We start from the raw sequence: 23,722 nt of genomic DNA, 5'->3' as shown, positions 1-23,722 counted from the left end.
TTTATAATAAATAAGAGCAAGAATTAAGGGGAAAATATTTATTTATTTCTTCACTGTTTACATGTCAGAGTCTACACTTTGCAACAGCAACGTTGAAATTAGGTGTAACTGTTAAAAGAACTTTAAACAGTATTCCCCTTTTTGATGCGAAAAGAACGAACAATTGTACAAAAAAAGGATCAAATTTGTATTTTAGATAGAATAAATATTTACTTCCAGAATGAACAATAGTAATGTAAACAATACAATTTGTGCAAAAACTGAGAGAATTTCCAAGACTGAACAATATAAAAATTAAACATAAAAACTGCTTAAAATTCTTTTCGAAAACCATTGTTATAACTATATAAAAAAAATATGCACTTGCATATTGTAAAATATTACCGCAAAATTATTAAAAAACCAATATGTACTAACAATAAAAAAATGAAAAGAGGACTTTCTACTTTATTTATAAATTATTTACACATATTGCAAACACATTCACGCGCTAACCACACATACACAAAAGCTAAAAATACGAAGATTGCACGTTTGCGATAATATTTTACCAATGAAAATTATCTTTGAATTTTGGGATTATACGTACGTGATCGAGAGTGGTCTACGTAGATACGTGGCTCGACCTAAAAATAAACTAACATTCCCAGTTATTCTTTGTGCATTTCTTTGGCAAATTTGCCGCGTAATTTTACCAAATTCACTGAAATACCAACTGTATTTAAGTGAATTTACCAGATATTTCATAGAAAATTGAACAGTTCAAGAGTTGCTTAGCGAATCTTACGTTTTATGTACACAATTAATCGACTGCTGCTAATGTTCAATATGAATATCAGGTACAGACAGCTTCTTGTGTTGCGGGAGTATTAGTGGGAGCAGTTTGGGGGACCCCATGAGCCTCCTCTGTTAGACTAATGTTGCTGTTGGAGTCGTCGTTACAGTTCAAACTAGTCGAATTATTTGAACTATCATCATACTGCAACAAAACCTCTAAAGCTACATTCACACCAATTCACCACTAACCGTCGTATGTAGTTCTTCAGACAGCCGAACTTTCTTATTCTGACTTTCGCAGTCACTATTCCCGGGCTCCGAGAGTCGTTTCTTACTTTCCGTTCCGTTCGCTTGGGACTTGGCAGAAACGCTCGTTTTTCGTTCCCGTTTTATCAAACTTGGGGAGAGATATTGGTAGAGTTGTTTTCGTTTAACGTGTCTCGCTTCGAGTTTCATGCCTTCTTTGAGCATGTTGATGTTCATCGCGTGATTTTGGACTGTTTCAGTGAATGATTGAATATCGTACGTTAGATTGACGTTCAGGTTCTCGGTTTTTGCGAATTCTAACCCAATGAACCACATTGAACATTGGACGTTGGGCTCCTGCTGCGACTCCAATTGACTAAAACTCTCTGGGTTTATATGTGCTAGTGTTATGTGTTGGTTCCTTTCCAGATTGCCTAAAAGCAACAACTCAGAGTGACGCAGTCTGCAAATTGTGACACTTTTATGCAAATTTTCAGGGATTTTAAGATTTTCGAAGGAAGATTAGCCCTTGCAGGTGACAACAATTTTATTCAGAATCTATTAAATCTGTGAGAAATTCGACAACTTAAGAAAATAAGAAAAAAAGAAAATTAAAAAATCATCTGAAAAGCTAGGAAATTGAAAACCTTAAAAACTGGAAACCACAGAACATGAGATTACAAGAACTTGAAGAGAAGAAGTAAACCTGAACACCAAAATAATCTAAGAATTTAATAAAAAAATATCTGTCAACGACTTTTATATTATTTTTTCAAATTTAATGTTGAGGACCGTGAAAGTCAGTAGGTACAGTCAGTTGTTTTACACACCTACCTTGATTTGTAAATGTGCACTATGTTTTTTTACACAGCCGCGGATTTATTTGGTCGATTTCTCGCTTATTTTTGGAGCAAACTTGCATTATTGGGCTCATTTTACGCAGAATTTCACACAAATTCCAAATCCAAACTCGTGAGACTCGACTGGAATGTGCGAAAAATCCGCAAAATTCGTTAAAAAATCTACATTTGAATCTAAATGACGATTTTCCTTATAAACAAACGGTTTTGGCGGTTTCCGCGAAATAGAGATCGAAAAGCATAAAATAATAAAATTTTATCAAGATTCAACAGTTGATTCTGGACAAATCAGCTGAAATAGAAAATAAAGGTAGATATGTAAAACAACAACAGAGCTTGAAAGGAGAAGAAGTTGAAAAGATTTAAGAACATGAGAAACAAAAAAAAATTGTTGCAGTTTCGGACGTAAAAAACTGGATCATCTAAACGAAGAATTTGGAAGATCTAAAAAAGATCTAGAAACCCGCGTTTTCTACCGTTTTGACTAAATATAATGTCGGAAACTCACCTATAAGTAAACGGAATTTGCTTTCCACTAAACCACACCACTCCAAATGATCTTCAGCAGACTCGGCACTGACAAGAAGAACAATAAAATGCTTGTACTTCATAAAAAATAAGGGTGGTTCAAAAAGTTTATCCCACGTTTGTTTGTTCAAAATGATATCATCAGTAAGTTGTAGTCCTAATTTGAATTCCTCCATCATTATATGTCTTGTTGATGCAGATACATTAAATGTAGAGTTTTGTTGAGGATATGCGGGGGTTATAATCGGCATCAAGTGGTATCTATCCTGAATGTTGACCTATTTGAAAAAAAGGAGCATAAAAATAACACTCTGTATAAGAAGGCAACTGTCTTGACTCTCTCTTACCATAAATAACTCAAGTAATAAAATACCCTGTACTGAAAAGTTTAAAGTGAAAAAATTCTAAAACACATACACAGGGTATGAGTCACTTGTTTTAGGGCCGATTTCACCAACTAGCGTTTAACTGTAGTTTTAATAAACTGAGTTTAGTTTAACTGATGATTTTAAACTCAGTTTTTTTGTTCTGATTTCACCAAGGAAATCGAAGTTCCCCTAAACTGAGTTTTATCTGGGTTGAAAATTCAAGTAACTCTCCAATTGGCTTCAAAACAAATAGCGCTCCTTGGCTTTACGAGTGAAATCTTAGATACATTCCTAGAACAGTATTTAGCATCTAGACTATGCATGTAGTGTGTTAGGTCTCCATTCTTACTAGAATCGCCAAAAAGTACAAATGTCAAAAATTGACAACTCATTAATCTCAGTTTTAGCTCGTTAACTGGTGGAAATTGGCCAGTTACTTGCTGAACGTAGATTAGTACTAAACTCAGTTTAAAAATGTTTTTGAAATCATATTTTGTTGATGTAGGTTTTAGGGAAACTAATCTTAGTTTAAGTGGGTGGTGAAATCGGCCCTTAGTCTAGTTGTGACATGCTGAGCATAACATTCGTTACGTTACTAACTCACCCTAGGATCCCATACTGCAAATCCAAGGTTGACACTCGACGGTTGTTTAAGTAATACTGGTTGAGGCCATTTCCATTGTGAAAATACAAGAAAAAACTTATGGACCAAAGTCGCCGCCGCTGCATTGGGATAAAGCTGACACGTTCTTGCAACCAACATGGCCCAGGAGACACCGCCCAGATACCCCAAAATGTTACTATAGATACCATGCCCTAAAAGTATGAGTGGAGTATTTTTCAATGAAAAATAATTAACACATACTTTTGGCCCATAATTTAATTGCTCTAAGTGCTAACCTAAAATTATCAATATTGGGAACAAGACGCAGAATTTCGTCTGTGACTCTGCAGCCGTTCAAACTTCGAACACATTTCTGGTCCAGATTTTTTAACAGAAGATCATCCCTTAGGTCCATGGAATCAGGGACTTCTTTAAGCAATAATCTAGCAAATAACATATCTATTTCTATGCCGTCAAAATTCATTTTTATTACTGGCACAAAGGCTTCTTCCACAGCCTGAAAATGAAATTTTAGAAAAGGCCAAACAAGAGTCATTATATACCCTTAAATCTGTTATATCAGGTTGCTTTTTAAGTAACTCATAAAATGAATTGAAGAAATCTGAGCGAAAAATGTGTCTTGGAGCGACACAAAGGGCGTCAATATCAGCCCCCTTATTATGTACCTAGGAGTTTTAAGTCAAGAACTGTTTTAGTTAATTAGACACTTACCCCCAGTCTGTAACTTCCAAATGTATAGATTTTCCCCCCTACATTTTCGGCCACAGATTCTGGCATATTTCTTGATATAGACAGGTCTTTAATCCATTGTTTAACCAATGAATACAATTTGCCTAAAATAACCATTCGATGGTTAAGTTCCTGCTCACTCTCAAAAACATCAAATGGTTTCAGCGCTTCTTCCAATTCCGATGTCTTTAAAAGATCAGACGGTTTAGGAGGAGCTGTGGATATAGCCGAGGTCATACCCAAAGTAGGTATTTTTGTATCGTTTTTTTGCGTGTTTTCTTTATTATTTTGTAAGCCATTGTTGATAGGTTGAGATGACCACATTCTTACTTTACACCTAAGAAAGAGAAAAAAACAAACATGGAATACAATTTACACTATCAATCATTGATAAGATTAGCGAGGATTCGATTTGATTCCTCAAGAATCAAAACAAAAACTTAGCCTAAATGACAAGAGACAAAACACGATCATTGACGTTAATAATTGTTTAAAATTAAACGTATACTTACTAAATATCAAACGGGAACGATAACGCGAATAAATAAGGAACAAACGATACTATTTAGGTTCAAATTGGTGAAATAAACATCGTAAAAATAATGATAACGTGTTTCTAGACTAATTCATTGACACTCATCGCAAATTTGCACAAGATGCCTGACAGTTGTGGTAACAAACAATACCAACTGTGCGGAAATGGAACGCAAAGTCCCTGAACTTCGAAGGTTAAATGTGGGTAGGCAACCAATAATACACTCATGCGTCAAGTTTTTAATTTCTTTTTTTTCAAATCTATCAAAAAACCGATGGAGATTTTAAAGGATATAAAGGAAAATAAACGTGAAAAATAATAAATAAATGTTAAAGTTTTAGAGCTCTAAATATAACCGCATTTTCTTATGCGTTTTTTTCCAATTCTTGCAAATAGAGCTCTAAATATAACCGCATTTTCTTATGCGTTTTTTTCCAATTCTTGCAAATTCAAGCTTTAAAATCAGATTTTTTGACTTTTTTATTAAAGGGTTGTTGGACGTTTCGTCGTAGCATAAATCTGTTTCACTAGAAAAACTAATAGATTACAAAACATAAGTTTTACGATATTTCTTCAAAATGGAGTTAGTGGATTTTACGCTCTCTTCTCTGATTGGTTTGTTTATTCTGACTATTATTTGTTTGCCTTTAAACTCTCGTTTATTTGAATTTTTTCTTCTCTTTCTCTCGATTATTTAAATCACACTATATTTTGAAGTTTTTGCCAGGTCTACTGTATCAATAAAAAATCTAAAACATTTTCTTTCTGCTGAATTTTGTCAAATCTTCAGTTAAAGCCCCCTCAGGGCCCTTCCTTATAATTTATAATTCACATGTAAAATTTACATAAACTAAATCGAAATAATAAAACCAAAGCTGTTTGTGCCTACTTTCCAAACGTTATTGAAAACGCCAGAAAAAATGTCACACATATTCCCTAGGAATAAAATGATCTTAACAAACTGCCTTATGAATAAAATTTTTGTCGGCCTTCCAACTTTCTCCTCGGTGATAGCGAAAGTACTAATAGATGACAAATAATAATTAATTATCCACTTACATGGAAAAGACAGAAAAACTAAATATTGCAATAATGGAAATCGAAAATGATTGGTAGGTACTGAGCAGAAACCCACAAGAATGTATACACACAATTAGAAATGAATGAAGGAATTTCATTTCTGTTATGCTAAATTAACTTCGCCGTCCATTAGCTTTCAAATGTAACTTTGTGGTAATTTTCCGACAGTGTTTTCGTAAGTTTTCTATGCGAATATCTCAAAATATTGAAGTGAAATTTGTAATCAGTACTGAGGGCGCTTAATTAGAATAATTTGAAACTCCCCTTTATCTTGTTTCGCAGAATTACTAGGAAGTTTCAGGAAATGATTGACATGTGAGAGTAGGAATGTGGATATGATCTGTAACAAGCCGTTCAAGTTTCTGTAGATTTTAATTTCATAACTACATAATTGTGTAGTTCCTGTTTTTAAAGGTTTTATCATATTATTTTTTAAATGATCATTTATTAACTGACCTGCAATGTGTTTTTTTTTAATTAATGCAAACTTTGATTATATAACCATTCTTCAATATTCTTGTGACCGCTAGTGGTAATTACTCCTATAATCTACTAAGAATTAATAATTTGAATATTAAGCCTGAACAACATAAATGTTAGAAAATAAAATCAGATCAAATTTTAAATAATTCAAAAACTAATAATACAACAAATAGAGATCTACTGTGTATTCTCATTTTTTCCTCAGAAAAACAACAAACACAAATGATTAAAAACCGGTGCAAATTGGTTTTACATTTTTTTGTGCTGTTCTTTATGTAAATCACCAAAAGAAGAAATCTGTTCTTTCCTTTGTCATCTCTTGAATGTTTCCGTGCGTGTGACAATTATGTAGATTTAGTTCCGTTGGAAATTACTTCAATTATGTACTTACCTAATTAAGACCTTACTGCAGGCTTACTTTCATTGAAAGATAATTTCAATAAAATTAAAAGGAGCACACGTTATAATTATCTCAGTAGCTCCTACAATAACAATCAATTCACAAAAATTCAGGTAAATAGACCAAATTCAATGCAATACCGAGCACAAACTTTGGTTTAATGAAAACGTCTTTAAGAGGTTATTTTACACAGTTAGAAGGCCTAAAAATAGCGACTTTTCTAAAATTTGTCTTGAGAAGACCTTTTACTTTATCAAAGTATAAATTTGTACACATATTACGATGACTTTTAGCAGTGTTTTAGCATTTTTTGTTTGTAAAAATAAATAATTTGGAAGCTGCTATAGCAGATCTCCGAAAGTGCCTCTAAAAAAACGTCTTGGAGTGAGCGAATTCCCAAAAAAATATTTTAATTTTTGACACAAATTTAAACCTTAAATAGTTTATAAAATGGAAAATATTTCTTGCTGAGATAAAACCTTCGATTAATTTATAAAAATATACTTAAAAAGCTTGAGTTAAAATTTGAGGCTGATTGCTTACGGTTAATATTATCCAAAAATAGAACTAAATTATAAACTAGAGCTCATAACTCATTAAGAAGTAAAGTTGGCAGAAATTCCTAGCAGTTTTTATCGATAACAGTTGGCAGCAAACGCGTTTGACCTTGACGCAAATGTGAGATGCAGGGAATTTAATCGTCCTGCGGAACTTTGTCAAAACTTTTAGAACAAATCTTAATTATTAATTAATTGTAGATGTAATACAGCCAACTGACAACGTATAAACCTCAAAAATTGGTTTTTAGTTTCAGTTTTCTCCTAATTTTTTCCCCTAAAAATTAAGTCTGATTTTCCCCTATTTTTTTCCATAAAATTAAAAGTCTGATTTACACCCAAAAATGTTCACTGAAGAAAGAACTTTATTATTTCATTATTATTTTTAAAGGACGAATTTATTTCACGAGTAGTTTTCACACTGTATACTATAAATTTGTGTGGTCAAAGTAACAGATATGTGATAGGGCACTCAGATATGGTAATTTAATTAACATAATCACCTATTACTTTTGTTACTTTTATAGACGTCCATATCCCAAGCCGAAATTAGTGTCAAATGAAAGGTTTGTTGTGGTAAAACAGACTTTTCGGTTAGTCGTTCCTTTTACCCCATTTTTTTCTTGGTCTGGTTAATCAGATCTACTTGTAAAAGAACTAACAAAATGTAAGACTTATCAAAGTGTCTCTTTCTTTTCAACGCCCGCGACTGTACTATAATTTGATAGTAAAAGACGCTAGAAATATTTCCATATGCAAAAACCATAATTAATACACAATTAGTTCCGTTCTATACCTAAGTGTCTCATACAATTTCTTAATTACTCTACATACCTTATTACATGCTTATATTAAGTTCAAAAATTTTGTTTAGACATTCGATTATTATATAAGACCACATTATTCACTAAAAAATTCGCCCTCTGAAAAAACCAAACGCCACTCGCGGTTAATGGTTAATTACAGTTATAATGTGACTGTCAACGCATAAATCCCCATAATACAAAATAAAAGCAAACGATCAAGCCTTATTACAATTTAAACAACCGACCAGCAACTCTGTATTTGACATAATTTTGCTCGAAAAGCTCCTATCGTTATGAACCGTAAACTGATTATCGTGATTGTTCTAACACTAGTCTCAGCACACGCGCTGCTTTTTTACGGAGGTTTAGTTCTGTTCTTAGTGAATTTTATTTCTTTCGCCAACCAAAATGGGCTTGTTTATCAGTGGCCGACAAGTGCGTACGAATATTACGCGAAAGGAGAACCAAAGCGTAAGCAAAAATAATTTTTCTTCCTTCGATTACTTCTTAGTTATTAGACTTTGGGGCGTACGACTTTGTTATCATTGGTTCTGGACCTGGAGGATCCATGGCCGCCAATCGTTTGACCGAAATGAAGAATTGGAACGTGTTATTGTTAGAAGCGGGTACGTTTGGTAACGTCCTCACAGAAATTCCCAATTTGTATATTCAGGCAGAATATTCGAAGTTTAATTGGGGCTACAACAGCACGCCGCAGAATTTCGCGTGTTTAGGTAAGGCAAGACTAATTACAGTCGAACTTCCATAACTCGAAGTCTGAAGAAAAATCACAATTAGTTCGAGTTAAAGAAATTTTGAGTTAAAGAAAAATTAAACAAAAAATTAAAATTTTATTGAAGAACATAATCCGTTATTAAATTTTAGGACATATGTATGTTCTTACAATTTTTTTCATAAAATTGTTTTTTAAATAATTATAAATGTACTCAGTAGCAGTCTTTCATTGTAAAAAAAGAGTTTCAATATTTCAAACGCATTTTTCACTTATAAATGTGAATCTTCAAAATCTACATCGTTTCGAGTTGCAATTTTTATAATTTTCTAAAATTTTTGTTAAAGATCTGATTTTGATCTGAACTTTTGGGATATTCTTCTTCTTGCACTTAAAAATTTGTTTTATAGCTCAATTCTTCTAGTGGAATATCGTTGTCAAAATCACTCGCCCAAAACCAGATTTTCGAAATATAATTCAGAATAGTTTTTTCGGTGACATTGAAGATTTTATTACAAGTTTCATAACTAGCTAATACTTTTGATAAAATTCTAGATTTATGGTATCATTTAAAGCTAATAATATACTTCAGAAGTTTCAAGAAAGTACCACAATATCAGCTATTACAAACTAATTCTGAGAAAATTTTCGAGTTATAGAAAAATTCGAGTAATAGAAGTTCGACTTGCGGAAGTTCGACTGCATTTCAGTTTTCAACTCTTTATCTTTCAGGTAATACAAACCGCCAGTGCCATTTAGCCAGAGGTAAAGGCGTTGGAGGCACTTCATTAATCAACGGGTTGATATACTCCAGAGCTCACAAATCTGATTACGAAGGTTGGGCCAAATATGTCGGTGATGATCGCTGGGGGTACGAAAACGTCCTCAAGTACTTTAAGAAACAAGAACATCTAAATCATAATAATCCGCGTGCACCCATCGAACCCGAGTATCATAGTCAAAACGGTCCGAATCACGTGGAGTACTACCGTGGGAGTAGCGGACAAACAGAGGCGTTCCTTGCCGCCAACGAAGAGTTAAATTATGGTGTTAATGACTACAACGCCAACAGGCTTGGAGCATCTCCTGTCCAACTAAACACTCTGCAAGGACGACGCTTTCACAACGAAAAGGCGTTTTTGCAGCCCATCAGAGACAGACCTAACTTACACATCATGGCGGAAAGTTACGTGACCAGGATTGTAACAACAAAGTATAAACACCACGTTGTGGCTACTGGGGTTGAGTTCAGCCACAAAGGCCACAGGTACTACGTGGAGGCGAAAAAAGAAGTGATTTTAGCAGCTGGCGTGTTCAATTCCCCGCAGATTCTCTTATTGTCTGGGATAGGACCAAGACACCATTTGGAGCCGCTAGGAATAGAAGTAGTCAGTGATTTAGAAGTAGGATCGGCCTTACGGGATCACCCCACCTTCTTCGGGCTCAACTTCGTCGCAGATTACGTCGAACCCATCATACCAGGGACTGAAACCATTCTTCAATACTTGAAGATGGGAAGTGGTGCGTTGGCGATCCCTGGCAACACCCAAGCGGTGGCGTTTTACGAATCCAGTTATACCAAAGGTACGGGAATCCCGGATATTGAACTTATGTTTGTGGCGGCCAACGCCACGAGCAGTTTATCGCAGAGGACGTGGGGGCTCACTGATCAAACTTATGTGGATATGTTTAAGTACAATGATGTCACCAGGTCGTTTATTATTTACTCCACATGTCTGCAATCGAAATCTAAAGGTACTGTGAGATTGAAGAGCAAGGATCCGTACGAGTACCCGTTAATCGACATTGGGCTGTTGTCGGATCCTGAAGATAAAGATATCAACACGATTTATGAAGGAGTACAAATTGTTTTGAGATTGATGGAAACTAAAGCTTTTAGAGCGATTAATGCTAGGTTACAAGGATTTTTAACAGCGTGTCTACCTTATGGATATTTGACGAAAGATTACTGGTACTGTGCCATCAGACAGTTAGGCTCTGATTATTTCCATCCCATGTGCTCAAATCCAATGGGCAGAGATCCTAGAGAAGGCGCTGTTGTTGATAACAAATTAAGAGTTTTTGGAGTTGATCATTTGAGGATAGCCGATTCAAGTATTTTTCCTTTTCCTATCGCGGGACATTTAAATACACCAACGCTAATGGTTGGAGAGCAATTGGGAGATATTTTAAAAGAAACGTACAACGAGCACGCGTATAGTTTCCGAAGAGATTGGTCTGATATGTTTTTAAAGAAATAAATGTAATGTTAAGTGTTATATAAATAAATATTGAACTAATGTTATTCCATGGGTATGGGTAATTGGTACGGCCAGTGAACGGATAAAAACTATAAACAAGCCTTCGGGAAATTGTAACTGCATAATAGACGTAATTGTATTGACCTACAGAAGGATCAAATGAATTCTTTATCGGGTTTCTGGCTCTCTGGAAAAAACACACTAAAAAGTGGTGCAACGTGATTCGGACTTTTCTCTTGTGCTGGGACTGTGACATAATTACTCTAAATTCGATTTTATTGAGGAAGTAACGAAGGAGTCTTTTTCTTCTCCTGTAGGTATGTTTGTTTCCGGTGACGATTCTGAATCTAACATGTAGTTCCGCTAACTATTATACACAATTAGTGTGTTAGTGCGTGAGACTTTCATTCGGTCGTACTTAGCATAAATTACCATTTTATACCTACAGGTAGTGTAGGTACTACTCCTGAACTTTTAATATCTTCTAGGCAGATTCCTACTACAGACAGATTTATTTCTTATTTTATTTGTTGTATAATTGCCAAACATTATTAAATATTTTTGAAAATAGAGTAATTTTTCTCACTCTCCGATGGATTGTTAAATTTGCTTGAAGTTTTTCTGTTTTTTACGTTGTTTGGAAAATACCTACGTGCTAATTTTACAAAGAAAAATTTACATTGTAATTTGTTACTGTGAACTGTAGTGAAAGGCATTGAAAACCATTTACATTACCACTATCTAGTTACAGTTTTTACGTTTCTAGTTGGACGAAAAATCTATATTTTTTTTACTATTTTAAGCTGACATTTGAAAACTGGCAGAATTATAAGCATGTATCCAATAATTACACTAAGTAGTCCACAAATTTTGGAAAAATATTGTATTGCAGAAGTGGAAAGTCATTTCTAAACGAATCTGAACTCCGTTTTGCTCCATCAGATTTGGATTTAGAGATATTCCTAAAAAATATCATTTTAGGTGTATCTGTATATACATTTAGTTTCTTCACTTTTCCTTGAAAACTTGCCAAAGCTATGAAATTGCTCGACAGTGTTTTAAGAAGATAATAAAAGCGAGATATCGTCCGAAAAGCAGCTAACTTCCATACTGAAAAAAGACGCTGTTAATAAGACGCTGTTTCGGGGCGAATAATCAATAAATCAAATAAAATATCAATAAAAAAAGAGCTCCAGATTTATCGACTGGCCAAATCTCAGATCGATCGGGCAAGTAATTTACGAGAGGCGACCGAAAAACGAAAAATTGAAAGTTTTTCATTGATTGAGTCGCAAAATTTTTTTGTCCAAAAAATTGTCCATTGAATTTTCGACTTTTGAAAGCTTATTCTAAAGTAGAATAAGCCGAAAAAAACGATGGTCCGAACCGTTTCTCAAAATTTTTTTTAGTTTCGAAGATATTGAACTTTAAAAATTTTCCAACTAAAAATCTAATATCCGAAATTTTGATCGCTCATAACTCAGTTATTTCTGGACCGATCTTAACGAATCTTGAGTCTGAAATAGAGACTAAAAGACACTAAATTCTACATAGAAAAAATGAAAATTTTGAATTCGAACTATCGACGACGTTTAATACCTTTGAGTTATACATCGATCGAAAGAGGAGCTCAAGATCTATCAACTCCTAGATAAAGTTGATAACAAATAACTCACAAAATAAAATTAATGGGAGATTTGAAAGTGTTTGTTGGTAGTGTTATTTGTTATTAATTATTATTAATACCTAAATAATTAAATTAGTTCCGTTTTGTATATTAAATTATAGTTTCTTAATTAATAAATTGTACCCACATGTCAGAATTAAAAAACTTCTACATTTAATTAACGCGTTGCAGTCTTAGTCGGAATAAAATATTATAATTTCTACAACAAATCAATTAACGCTGTGCTACCACATTTCAAGTGAGAATTACATAAATAAACATTCATAATATTATGTCACCAAATTCTATTAGGATAAAATGTCAATCTTGTTCTATTTTATATTTATTGCAATTATTTATTTAAAAAATCGCGAGCATGTTTCTCGTCGCACCGCTTTCCTCGCGCTCTCTGAATACAACAAACCCCACTCATAATAATTAATCACAATAATTATTTATACATAATTAGCCACGAATTTGCGGAAATAATCCCCATATCTAGAAAATAAGACAAAATGTCCATACCTTATTACAATTAGAACAACCGGTAAGCGACTCTGTGTTAGACCTAATTCAGTGAGGAAAGCTCCTATCGTAATGAACCGAAAACTGTTTATCGTGCTCCTCGTAACACTAATTTCAGCACACGCGTTGTATTTCTACGGAGGTTTAGTTGAGTATTTGGTGAATTTTATTGCAATAGCCGACAGGAATGGGCTTACTTATCTTTGGCCGAGAAATGCCTACCGGCACTGGGGGAAAGAACCACTCCAGAGTGAGTAAATTTTATTTAATATCCACTTTACTATTTCTTGAAAAATTAGAGTTTGGGACGTACGATTTTGTTATCATTGGTGCTGGAGCTGGAGGATTAGCGACAGCTAATCGATTGACGGAAGTGGAAAGTTGGAAGGTTTTGGTGTTGGAAGCGGGTTCGTTTGGAAACACGTACACGGACGTTCCGAATTTGTACACTCAAGCGCAGTTTTCGAAGTATAATTGGGCTTATAACAGTACACCGCAGAGCAAGTCATGTTTGGGTAAACAACAACTTGTTACTCCAGTGTGTTAAATTTTTAGTTTTTAGGGATGGTAAACCGCCAGTGTCACTTCCCCAGAGGCAAGGGTGTTGGAGGCTCTTCTTTAATCAACGGTTTGATATACTCAAGAGGCCACAAATCCGATTATGACAGATGGGCTAAATTTGTTCGTGATAATCGTTGGGGTTACGAAAACGTCCTAAATTACTTCAAAAAAACGGAACGATTTAATTATAATAATCCTCAGGCACCTTTAGAACCTCAATATCACGGTCGAAATGGTCCGAATAGTGTAGAATTTCCCGTTGATATCAGCCCACATCTGCAGGCTTTTCTTGCGGCCAGTCAAGAACTAAATTTGGGTGTCGCTGACTACAACGCCAATCAACTGGGAGCGTCTCCTTGCCAATTGAACACTTTAGAAGGACGGCGGTTTCACAACGCCAAAGGATTTTTGTACCCCATTAAACACCGCCGCAACTTGTACGTTTTGCCCGACAGTTACGTAACCAGAATCAGAACCATCCGTTACAAAAACCACCTTGAAGCCACCGGTGTTGAATTCAGCCATAAAAACCGAAAATTCTTCGTGGAAGCCAAAAAAGAAGTGATTTTATCAGCTGGTGCGTACGCTTCCCCGCAGATTTTGATGCTGTCGGGAATCGGACCCCAGCAGCACTTGAAGTCATTAGGAATCGAAGTTCTTCGAGATTTGGAAGTTGGTTCGAGTTTGCGTGATCATCCCACATTTATTGGACTCAGTTTTGATACAAATTATGTGGAGCCTGTGAGGCCTGCTGAAGAGAACGTCATTCAATACTTGCAGGGAAGAGGTGCTTTGACCGTACCTGGAAACGCCCAAGGTGTGGCTTTTTACGAATCGAGTTACACGAAAGGAACGGGAATTCCGGATATTGAATTTATGTTTGTGCCAGCTAATGCAACTAGTATGTTATCACAAAGGAGTTGGAGTCTTACTCCTCAAACATATCAAGACACTTTTCAGTACATTGATATCACCAGATCCTTTCTTATTTACGTGACATGTTTGCAGTCGAAATCAAAGGGTAGTGTGAGATTAAGAAGTAAAAATCCCTATGAATACCCTTTAATAGACATCGGACTTTTGAACGATCCTGAAAACAAAGATATAAACACGATTTACGAAGGCATAGAACTTGCTTTGAAAATGATCGAGACTAAAGCGTTCAGAGCGCTTGAAGCAACTTTACAAGGAGGATTATCAGCGTGCCAGAAGTTTGTTTTTCTTACGAAAGATTATTGGTACTGTGCGATAAGACAGTTAAGTTTGGATTTTTTTCACCCCATGTCGACATGTCCGATGGGGAGAGATCCAAGACAAGGGGCTGTGGTTGATTCTGAATTAAAAGTTTTTGGGGTTGATCGTTTAAGAATAGCGGATGCAAGTGTCTTTCCGTTTCCTATAGCAGGGCATTTGAATACACCGACGCTTATGATTGGGGAGCAGATGGGAGATATTTTAAAAAGGACGTATAATAAACACAAGGCTAGAGTTAGTAGTGATTGGTATTAACTGTTAAAATAGTAAATTATGATGTGATTTATAATATAAAAATTTAATTACACTAGTCAATAACTTTTATTTGAAGTTTATATTGGAGCAGCGGAAACTCATTTCTAAAGTAGAATTGCCTGCTGATTCTCCGAAGCCTGTTTTACCACACCAGATCAGGACTCAAATATATTTGTAAAATAAGTTCTTTTTGAGTACGCCGCGTTCGCTTTTGTTTTAGTTTACAGGATTTGGCTAAAAAACAAAAAATATAACATTTTCATCGATTGGGATTTTTTTTGACGAAAAAATTGACCCTCGAATTTTGGGCTTTTGAAAACTTTTTCTAGCATAAAATGAGCCGAGAAAAACGATGGCCCAAACCGCATCTAAATATTTTTAATAGTTTCCGAGATATTTAACTTTAAAAATAAGGAAAAATTACGACAAATGAAAATCAACTATTCGAAACTTTGATCGGTCATAACTCAGTTATTTGTTGTCGAATTTTAATCCCAGATTTCGATCTGCCTAAATGAAAATAATAATTTAATTTTACTCTAAAAATAAACGAGATATGGATTTCAGAACTTTGCCATAGTTTTAGTCATGAATTTTCACGAAAAACTGCAACTTTCGACTTTTGGAAAATCTAAGAACTATTTTTAATGTAAAAAATTGCGAGAAAAACGATGGCGCAAACTGTTTCCCAATACTTCTAATAGTTTCCGAGATATTGAGGACGGATTGTTTCGAACCTTAAAAAATTTGACCCTCTGGCGACTGCCCAAAATTTCAAACGACCATAACTCAGTTATTTGTTGACGAAACATAGAAATTCTCCAAGTTTTGGATTCAGCTGACATTCTTTGTAAAATGAGCCCAAATCTGTTGAGTTTGCTTAATAAATAAATGAGGTATTGGAAAAAAACTGATTTAAACAGGTCATTTTGGGGTGATTTTCAATAACTGTTTTCAAGGTAAAAACGATGTTTAATACCTCTATGCTTACATCAATCGAAAGAGGAGCCCGAGATCTATCTACTGGCCAAATTTGAGATCGATGGAAATCGATCGGAGTTACAGCCGAAAAACAAAAAATTGAAAAATTTTCATCGTTTGAATCGGATTTTTTTTTCGCAAAAAATCGACTATCAAATTTTGGGTTTTTGAGAACTTTTTCTAACGTAGAATGAGCCGAGAAAAACGATAGCGCAAACCGCATCTCAATATCTCTAATAGTTTCCGAACTATTTAACTTTAATAATTAGGAAAAATGAAAATGAACTATCCGAAATTTTGATCGGCCATAACTTAAGATTTTGTTGTTGAATCTGAATTTAAATCCCAGATTTGGAAACTGCGGAAAATTCTGCGTAAAATCATGTATAATAACGGAGGTTTCCGCGAAATATCGATATCAAGAGTTTAGCATAGTTTTAGTCATGCAACTTTCGACTTTTGGAAAATCTAAGAACGAATTCTTACTTAAAAAATCGCGAAAAAAACGATTACAAAAACCGTTTCTTTCAATCTGTCGTAGTTTCCGAGGTAGTGAGCGCTTTATAAAATTATCTGGTAAATTCTTGCAGATTTCGTAGTCATTATTAAATCCCATCTTAAAAAATAAGTATTTCGAGTCTTACATAAACACATTCTTCATATTAGATCACAAAACCTGCATGTAATCCTTATTCACTTCTGCATTTTGTATTTTTTCTGTTAAAAAACCGCAAACGTGTTTCTCGCCTCACAACTTTTACTCTCGTCGACAAGAGCAAAACTTCACGCGTACTTAATTAGGATTTCATTATAACTGACAGATAAGGAATGCACGAAAGTAATCCCCATAGTACTACCTAGAAAATAAAACAAAATGCACACACCTTATTACAATTTAAACCTTCGCAAAACGCCTCAGTACTAAACATAATTCTGCCGGGAAAGCTCATCTCTCATGATGAACAAAAAACTCTTTATCGTGATTCTCTTAACATTAATCTCAGCACACGCGGTGTATTTCTACGGAGGTACCGTTGAGTATTTGGTGAATTTTATTTCAGCAGCCGACAGAAACGGGCTTGTTTATCGGTGGCCGAGAAGTGCGCACCGCCATTACGCCAAAGGACAACCAAAGAGTAAGCAAAAATATTTTTTTCTTCGCCTTAATTATTTTTTTTTAAATTAGAGTTTGGGACGTACGATTTTGTTATTATTGGTGCTGGAGCTGGCGGATCTGCGGCAGCTAATCGTTTGACCGAAATCGAAAACTGGAAGGTGTTAGTGTTGGAAGCTGGGACTTTTGGAAACACCTACACTGACGTTCCTAATTTGAATACTCAAGCGCTGTTTTCGAAGTATAATTGGGCTTATAATAGTACTCCACAGAGCAAGGCTTGTTTAGGTAAGAAAATCGAGTTTTTTTGTTGTATAATTTAATTTTTTCAGGTCTGGTAAACCGGCAGTGTCACTTCCCCAGAGGCAAAGGAGTTGGGGGCTCTTCTTTAATCAATGGTTTGATATATGTAAGAGGTCACAAGTCTGATTACGATAAATGGGCCAAACTCGTTGGTGATAATCGTTGGGGGTACGACACCGTTCTAAATTATTTCAAACGAACGGAACGTTTAAATTATAATAATCCTCAAGCGCCGATAGAACCTCAGTATCATGGTCAAAATGGGCTTAACAACGTCGAGTTCTCCGTTGGTTATAGCCCACAACTGGACGCGTTCGTTTCCGCCAGTCGAGAACTAAATTTGGGCGTCTCCGACTACAACGCCAACAAACTAGGCGCTTCTCCCATCCAATTCAACACTCTTCAAGGAAGACGCTTTCATAACGCCCGAGCATTTCTGTACCCCATCAAACACCGCCGCAATTTACGCATTTTGAGTGACAGTTACGTGACAAAAATCAGAACCACCAAACACAAGAACCACGTCGCAGCTACTGGAGTTGAATTCAGCCACAAAGGTCGAAAATTCTTCGTGGAAGCAAACAAAGAAGTGATTTTATCAGCAGGAACGTTCGCGTCGCCACAGATTCTAATGTTGTCGGGAATAGGACCAAAGTACCACCTGCAGTCCTTAGGGATCGACGTAGTTCGAGATTTGGAAGTTGGATCGACTTTGCGCGACCACCCGACGTTTCTAGGGCTCAACTTTGTGTCAAATTACAGCGAACCCGTTAGGCCCTCTGAAGACGTGGTGACGCAGTTCTTGGTGGGAAGTGGTGCTTTGACGGTTCCAAGCAACGCTCAAGGTTTGGGTTTTTACGAATCGAGCTACTCGAAAGGAACAGGAGTCCCGGATATTGAACTTATGTTTGTGGCGGCCAACGCAACAAGCAATTTATCGCAACGAAATTGGGGGTTTACTGATCAAACCTATCGAGATACTTTTCAGTTTAATGATGTCACAAGATCATTTATTATCTACGTGACAAGTTTACATGCTAAATCTGTGGGTACTGTGAGATTGAAGAGCAAGGATCCGTACGAGTACCCGTTGATAGACATTGGACTTTTGACGGATCCTGAAAATAGGGATATCAACACGATATATGAAGGGATTCAAATTGTTTTGAAAATGATGCAAACTAAAGCGTTTAGAGCAATTAACGCAAACTTACAAGGAGGATTAACGAAGTGCAAGAAACATCTAATTTTTACGAAAAATTACTGGTATTGTGCGATAAGGGAGTTGGGCATGGAGCTGTACCATACGATGTCGACATGTGCGATGGGCAGAGATCCGAAACATGGAGCTGTGGTCGATTCCGAATTGAGAGTTTTTGGGGTTGATCGTTTGAGGGTGGCTGATGCAAGTGTTATTCCCTTAACCATTGGAGCCCATTTAAATACACCTACTATTATGGTTGGGGAGCAGTTGGCAGATGTATTAAAAAAGGCTCACGGAGAACATAAAATTGGTTTTCGAAATGATTGGATTGAATTGCTTTGGAAGCGATAAAAATATTATAAATTGTACTTAGCTTAAATAAAAATGTAAATATGTTTATGATTCTAGTCAATTCATGGAGAAGCGAAAAGTCAAATACGGTTTGCTTCATCAGGTCCGGATTCAAAAATATTTTTGAAAATTATTTTATTTACTGTACCACATTATTTTATTTTCTTTACTTTTACATGAAAACTTGCAAAGTTATGGGATCGACAGTGTTTTGGAAAGCTAATTTAATGATTTTTCCAAAGACCTTAAAATTTTGCTGCTAGGCTAAGTACTTTCTAGAATATTTTTGTAACACTGATCTCATGTTCCCAAAATACGCCGTTTTTTGTGACTGTGATTTTCATAATATGCAATTTTTCAAATAACTCAAGAACACATCGACTTTTTTTTATTGTTATGCATCATTGAAAAGATTGAGATCTTGCCTTTTCGAGTCGCTGACAAATATCTTATCGTTTAGAAGTTACAAAACAAAGTTTTTTAAAAAATTTTGACTTTTTATTTTTTGGCGATTTCATAAAAAAACAAATGCCATTGCTTAACCAAAAAAATTAGATAATGAAAAGATAATGAAAATCTTGAAATTGTTCAGATTTTCTTGGGAAACACAACTACTAGACACAAATATTTGTCAATTTGTTGGAAAGTTAGCACAAAATGAAAGTGGAGGTCACTAAAAACTAATTTTTTGTATCTTTGAAATATCAATTTTACTAAAAGTTTATCTGAGGCAAAAAAATTATCTAGACTGATACGAAAACGTCTTCAAATTTATTGAAATTATAAAAAAAATGAACAAGAACTTTTTAACAGTTGCTGCGGAATTTTTATATTCCATTTTGATCACTAAAATAATTTAGAAACGTGAGATTAATTAAAAAACTAGAATTTTATGGGCATTGAAGCTAAAATATTTACAAAAGCTTCCACAGTGAACAAAATATTTTTTTTTAATATTGCTTCGTGTTCTTCGTCATGTAACTTCTAAATGGAATGAGATAATTACTTGTTTAACACCGCGTTAGAAACCAAAAATCTCATCCTTTATAATAATGTTTTACAAAGAAAAAACAAAAAAGGAGCGACGTTTATTTTACAAATATCTCCGAGTCCTGACCTGGTGGAGTAAAACGGCGTGCGACACATTTATTAAAAATTTGTTAACTAGTGTGACGTAAATATCATTAGTTTTAATTAGAATTTTTTGTAATAAATTCGAACTTAAGAATATATCATTGTGAAGCACTTCTGTTAATTTCTCTGTATTCGAAGAAAATCTAAACTGGAAATTAAAAATTGAAACAGTAGACTTCCTGGCCTTTTTTTGAAGTAGAGAATTGTATTAAAATCACTTCCATAGTATAAACCACAAAGCATAGCGAATGCAGTAATGTAGGCATTAGGGAAACCGCAAATAGATTTTACTACAATAACGCAAAAATACCACAAAAAAGACACAAAATGCAAATACCATACAAATAAACAAACTTTTGTTACTTTCAGTTAAAACCAGTAGTAGCTGCAAATTTATTGTAATCGCTCAAATCTCCAGGATCTTGAAACTTGAAATTGTGGAGGTCACATTAGATGTAACTGTCGCGCATCATCGCCCTCAAACTTTCAACAATGCTCACCAAAACAAGAAAACAATAGAGAAGAACTTGCAAAAAACGCTCACCTATAAAAACAGAATCGAAACTTACTATTACTTTACGTGTTGAAATTATAATTGCACCACATTCTCTTACCTAAATTTTCCATCACCTCTAAGGACACTACAAAATGATGAAAAGTTTCGCACTATTTCTTCCAATGATTTAAATCATGGCAAAATTTTATTACAAATCTTTCCAAGTCTTAATCTTTCCCAGTCTTTTCTCGGGTCTTAGAATAAGCACAACGAATTTTAAATAGGCGGAAGCATTTAATTTCTCGTTCCGTGTCGAGTAATTTCATTAGAAAAAGTATTTGTTTATTGATACCTATTTATTAGAAATTAGTTTAGTATTCAGTTTCATTGTGTCATTAGAGCGTTTACACTATGAATGCTAAAATTGTTCTGACAATCCTTTTAGTTCTTGTTGTGACCCAAGCGGCGTTTTATGACGAGGTGATTCAGTATATTGTCGAAATAATTTCAGAAGTTTCAAGCAGTGCGTTGAGCTACGAGTGGCCTAAAAATGCAGACGAGTATTATGCCGATGGAGAAAGAAAATGTGAGTTTTACTGCTTGAAAATTCTTTATTCTGTGTTTATTACCAGATTTTGGGAGCTACGACTTTGTTATTATTGGTGCCGGAGCCGGTGGATCTGTTGCGGCGAACAGACTATCAGAAATATCCAGTTGGAACGTTTTGGTACTAGAAGCTGGCGAGTTTGGAAACATTCTGACTGATATTCCAAATATGTACTTTCCCATACAGTTCACCAACTATAACTGGGGTTATAATAGCACCCCACAGACCACAGCATGCCTGGGTAAGTTGAGGAGTTATATTTCAAAACTCAATAAATCCATTTCATAAATTTTTACAAGGGTTTAGAAAAAATGATAATTTGCAACTCTGGCATAAGAAGGTAACACAATGTTTTAGCAAGAAGTTTTCACTAAATAAATCCCTAAATAAAATATACACATTGTTAGATTCACCCAAAATAATCTCAAATTCACATCAAACCCACTGTCAGTCTAAATTGGATTTATTGAGTTTTGAAAAATAACTCCTCAATTATTTTTGAAACTCTCCAGATTTTTGGCAAACTTTTATTTCAGGCTTGGAAAATCGGCAGTGCCTGTACCCCCGAGGCAAAGGCGTCGGCGGATCTTCTCTAATCGACGGCCTGGTGTACTCCAGAGGGCACAAATCCGACTTCGACAATTGGGCCAAGGTAGTCGGTAGCAAACGCTGGGGCTACGCTAGCGTCCTAAATTTCTACAAAAAATCAGAGCACTTTGTGGCCAACAATCCGGAAGCCCCCACGGAGCCTAAATATCACGGTCAATTCGGTTTTAATCGCGTGGAGTACCACGTGGACAACAGCCCCCAACTGGACGCTTTCCTTGCTGCAAACCAAGAATTAAATTTAGGGGTTGTTGATTACAACGCCAACAAACTGGGGGCGTCTCCGTCGCAATTGAACACCCTTTTTGGTCGGCGGCTTCATAACGCCAAAGCGTTTTTAGATCCCGTTCAACACCGATCAAACTTGCACATTCTGCCGGAAAGTTACGTGACTAAAATCCGAATTAACAACCACAGCTGTCTTGAAGCCTCAGGAGTTGAGTTTAACCATAAAGGCCAGAAGTACTTCGTGGAAGCGACAAAAGAAGTAATTTTAACCGCTGGGGTTTTTGGTTCCGCACAGATATTGATGCTCTCAGGAATCGGGCCAAAGGAGCACTTAGAATCTGTAGGAATCGACGTCCTAAAAGATCTAGAAGTTGGAACAACTCTACGCGACCACCCCACGTTCTTCGGTATCAACTTTTTGTCGAATTACTCCGAACCCATTAGATCTTTACCAGAGTACGTTGTTGAATTCTTGGGAGGAAGAGGTCCTCTAACAGTGCCTGGTAGCAACCAAGGCGTAGGTTTCTACGAATCGAGTTATTCCAAAGGAACTGGAATCCCTGACATTGAGTTAATGTTCATTCCAGCGAACGCAACAAGCGAGTTGTCACAACGAAGTTTCGGTCTCACTGATCAAACTTACGAGGATCTCTGGATGGCCAACGATGTCCCCAAATCGTTTATTATGTACGTTGTCGATTTACACTCGCAATCTGTTGGTACGGTTAGATTAAGAAGCAAAGATCCCTACGAATATCCTTTGATCAACTCAAACTTTCTCTCAGACCCGGAAAATCGAGATATTAACACCCTGTATGAAGGAATACAACTTGTTTTGCAACTAGCGAACACCAAGGCGTTACAATCAATGGGTGTGCAGCTACAGGGGCGTTTGAGAGCCTGTAATCCCTACCCTTATCTTTCAAAGGGTTATTGGTACTGCGCTTTACGACAGATGACTATAAATTTGTACCACCCTGTTGGAACATGTCCGATGGGTAAAAATCCACGTGATGGGGCTGTTGTTGATCACGAATTGAAAGTCTTTGGGGTTGATCGGTTGAGGGTGGCTGATGCGAGCGTGTTTCCTTTTACAATAGCAGCGCATACGAACGCTCCGACTGTCATGATTGGAGAACAGTTGGGAGATCTCGTTAAAAAGAAGCATGAAGAAAATGAACTGAGTTTCTGGGACAATTTTTTCTTTAAATAATGCGCAAACATATTTTTACTTCGGTTTAATCGGGGACGAGATTTGTTGGAATTGCCGAACTGATTTAGGAACAATAAAATCACGTGCAATCTTTGCTATGTAGTAAGCTAGGTGGATTAGATTTTATTGTAAAAATTATTATTATAGATAATTTGAAAAGATTAGATTCTATTGATACTAATTTGATAAAGGAGGTACGAAAAAAACTAACTAAAAATCGGAACAACATAAAATTA

At 35.5% G+C, this 23,722-nt stretch overlaps 5 protein-coding genes across 6 annotated transcripts; 4 read left to right on the top strand and 1 right to left on the bottom strand.

The window, feature by feature from the left end:
• Positions 1 to 366: 366 nt before the first annotated feature.
• On the bottom strand, positions 367 to 4,820 carry hrg (poly(A) polymerase hiiragi). Of its 2 annotated transcripts, none has more exons than XM_088031607.1 (9): positions 4,646 to 4,820; positions 4,116 to 4,470; positions 3,947 to 4,069; positions 3,645 to 3,900; positions 3,384 to 3,595; positions 2,392 to 2,689; positions 1,027 to 1,457; positions 788 to 979; positions 367 to 626 (listed from the first exon to the last, which is right to left on the bottom strand). In XM_088031607.1, exons 2-8 carry the CDS (start codon positions 4,455 to 4,457, stop codon positions 836 to 838), a joined length of 1,806 nt encoding a protein of 601 aa, XP_087887733.1. In that variant the 5' UTR covers positions 4,458 to 4,470; positions 4,646 to 4,820; the 3' UTR covers positions 367 to 626; positions 788 to 835. The 2 variants fall into 2 exon arrangements, with proteins under 2 accessions (XP_087887733.1, XP_087887731.1); XM_088031605.1 differs by having other exon boundaries at positions 368 to 637.
• Positions 4,821 to 8,287: 3,467 nt separating this feature from the next.
• Positions 8,288 to 10,988, top strand: LOC148179904 (glucose dehydrogenase [FAD, quinone]-like). Its single transcript, XM_088029603.1, has 3 exons — positions 8,288 to 8,465; positions 8,513 to 8,728; positions 9,460 to 10,988. The coding sequence occupies exons 1-3, from the start codon at positions 8,288 to 8,290 to the stop codon at positions 10,986 to 10,988; spliced, it is 1,923 nt and encodes a 640-aa protein (XP_087885729.1).
• Positions 10,989 to 13,251: 2,263 nt separating this feature from the next.
• On the top strand, positions 13,252 to 15,503 carry LOC148179903 (glucose dehydrogenase [FAD, quinone]-like). Its single transcript, XM_088029602.1, has 5 exons — positions 13,252 to 13,429; positions 13,479 to 13,694; positions 13,742 to 15,232; positions 15,306 to 15,423; positions 15,470 to 15,503. The coding sequence occupies exons 1-5, from the start codon at positions 13,252 to 13,254 to the stop codon at positions 15,501 to 15,503; spliced, it is 2,037 nt and encodes a 678-aa protein (XP_087885728.1).
• A 1,612-nt stretch (positions 15,504 to 17,115) lies between these two features.
• Positions 17,116 to 19,297, top strand: LOC148179902 (glucose dehydrogenase [FAD, quinone]-like). The gene is made up of 3 exons (XM_088029726.1): positions 17,116 to 17,366; positions 17,417 to 17,632; positions 17,677 to 19,297. Exons 1-3 carry the CDS (start codon positions 17,186 to 17,188, stop codon positions 19,200 to 19,202), a joined length of 1,923 nt encoding a protein of 640 aa, XP_087885852.1. The 5' UTR covers positions 17,116 to 17,185; the 3' UTR covers positions 19,203 to 19,297.
• A 1,946-nt stretch (positions 19,298 to 21,243) lies between these two features.
• LOC148179901 (glucose dehydrogenase [FAD, quinone]-like) lies at positions 21,244 to 23,514 on the top strand. The gene is made up of 3 exons (XM_088030084.1): positions 21,244 to 21,418; positions 21,465 to 21,680; positions 21,976 to 23,514. The coding sequence occupies exons 1-3, from the start codon at positions 21,244 to 21,246 to the stop codon at positions 23,484 to 23,486; spliced, it is 1,902 nt and encodes a 633-aa protein (XP_087886210.1). The 3' UTR covers positions 23,487 to 23,514.
• The last annotated feature ends 208 nt before the right edge of the window (positions 23,515 to 23,722 follow it).

The sequence above is a fragment of the Gnatocerus cornutus genome, chromosome 2, assembly GCF_029298725.1.
Source record: "Gnatocerus cornutus isolate USDA-ARS CGAHR chromosome 2, icGnaCorn1.1, whole genome shotgun sequence".
Classification (NCBI taxonomy): domain Eukaryota; kingdom Metazoa; phylum Arthropoda; class Insecta; order Coleoptera; family Tenebrionidae; genus Gnatocerus; species Gnatocerus cornutus.
This window is presented reverse-complemented; position numbering and strand designations above follow the sequence as displayed.

Excerpts from the sequence above, each read along its gene's own strand:
- LOC148179903 (XM_088029602.1), top strand. The coding sequence starts at position 13,252 with ATGAACCGAAAACTGTTTATCGTGCTCCTCGTAACACTAATTTCAGCA. Across the intron at positions 13,695-13,741 it reads GCAGAGCAAGTCATGTTTGG|GGATGGTAAACCGCCAGTGT; the intron begins GTAAACAACAAC and ends TTTAGTTTTTAG. Across the intron at positions 15,233-15,305 it reads TAAACACAAGGCTAGAGTTA|TCAATAACTTTTATTTGAAG; the intron begins GTAGTGATTGGT and ends TAATTACACTAG.
- LOC148179901 (XM_088030084.1), top strand. The coding sequence starts at position 21,244 with ATGAATGCTAAAATTGTTCTGACAATCCTTTTAGTTCTTGTTGTGACC. Across the intron at positions 21,419-21,464 it reads TGCCGATGGAGAAAGAAAAT|ATTTTGGGAGCTACGACTTT; the intron begins GTGAGTTTTACT and ends GTTTATTACCAG. Across the intron at positions 21,681-21,975 it reads ACAGACCACAGCATGCCTGG|GCTTGGAAAATCGGCAGTGC; the intron begins GTAAGTTGAGGA and ends CTTTTATTTCAG.
- hrg (XM_088031607.1), bottom strand. The coding sequence starts at position 4,457 with ATGTGGTCATCTCAACCTATCAACAATGGCTTACAAAATAATAAAGAA. Across the intron at positions 3,596-3,644 it reads AATTAAATTATGGGCCAAAA|GGCATGGTATCTATAGTAAC; the intron begins GTATGTGTTAAT and ends TCATACTTTTAG. Across the intron at positions 980-1,026 it reads CTGAAGAACTACATACGACG|TATGATGATAGTTCAAATAA; the intron begins GTTAGTGGTGAA and ends GTTTTGTTGCAG.
- LOC148179904 (XM_088029603.1), top strand. The coding sequence starts at position 8,288 with ATGAACCGTAAACTGATTATCGTGATTGTTCTAACACTAGTCTCAGCA. Across the intron at positions 8,466-8,512 it reads CGCGAAAGGAGAACCAAAGC|ACTTTGGGGCGTACGACTTT; the intron begins GTAAGCAAAAAT and ends CTTAGTTATTAG. Across the intron at positions 8,729-9,459 it reads GCAGAATTTCGCGTGTTTAG|GTAATACAAACCGCCAGTGC; the intron begins GTAAGGCAAGAC and ends TTTATCTTTCAG.
- LOC148179902 (XM_088029726.1), top strand. The coding sequence starts at position 17,186 with ATGATGAACAAAAAACTCTTTATCGTGATTCTCTTAACATTAATCTCA. Across the intron at positions 17,367-17,416 it reads CGCCAAAGGACAACCAAAGA|AGTTTGGGACGTACGATTTT; the intron begins GTAAGCAAAAAT and ends TTTTTAAATTAG. Across the intron at positions 17,633-17,676 it reads ACAGAGCAAGGCTTGTTTAG|GTCTGGTAAACCGGCAGTGT; the intron begins GTAAGAAAATCG and ends TAATTTTTTCAG.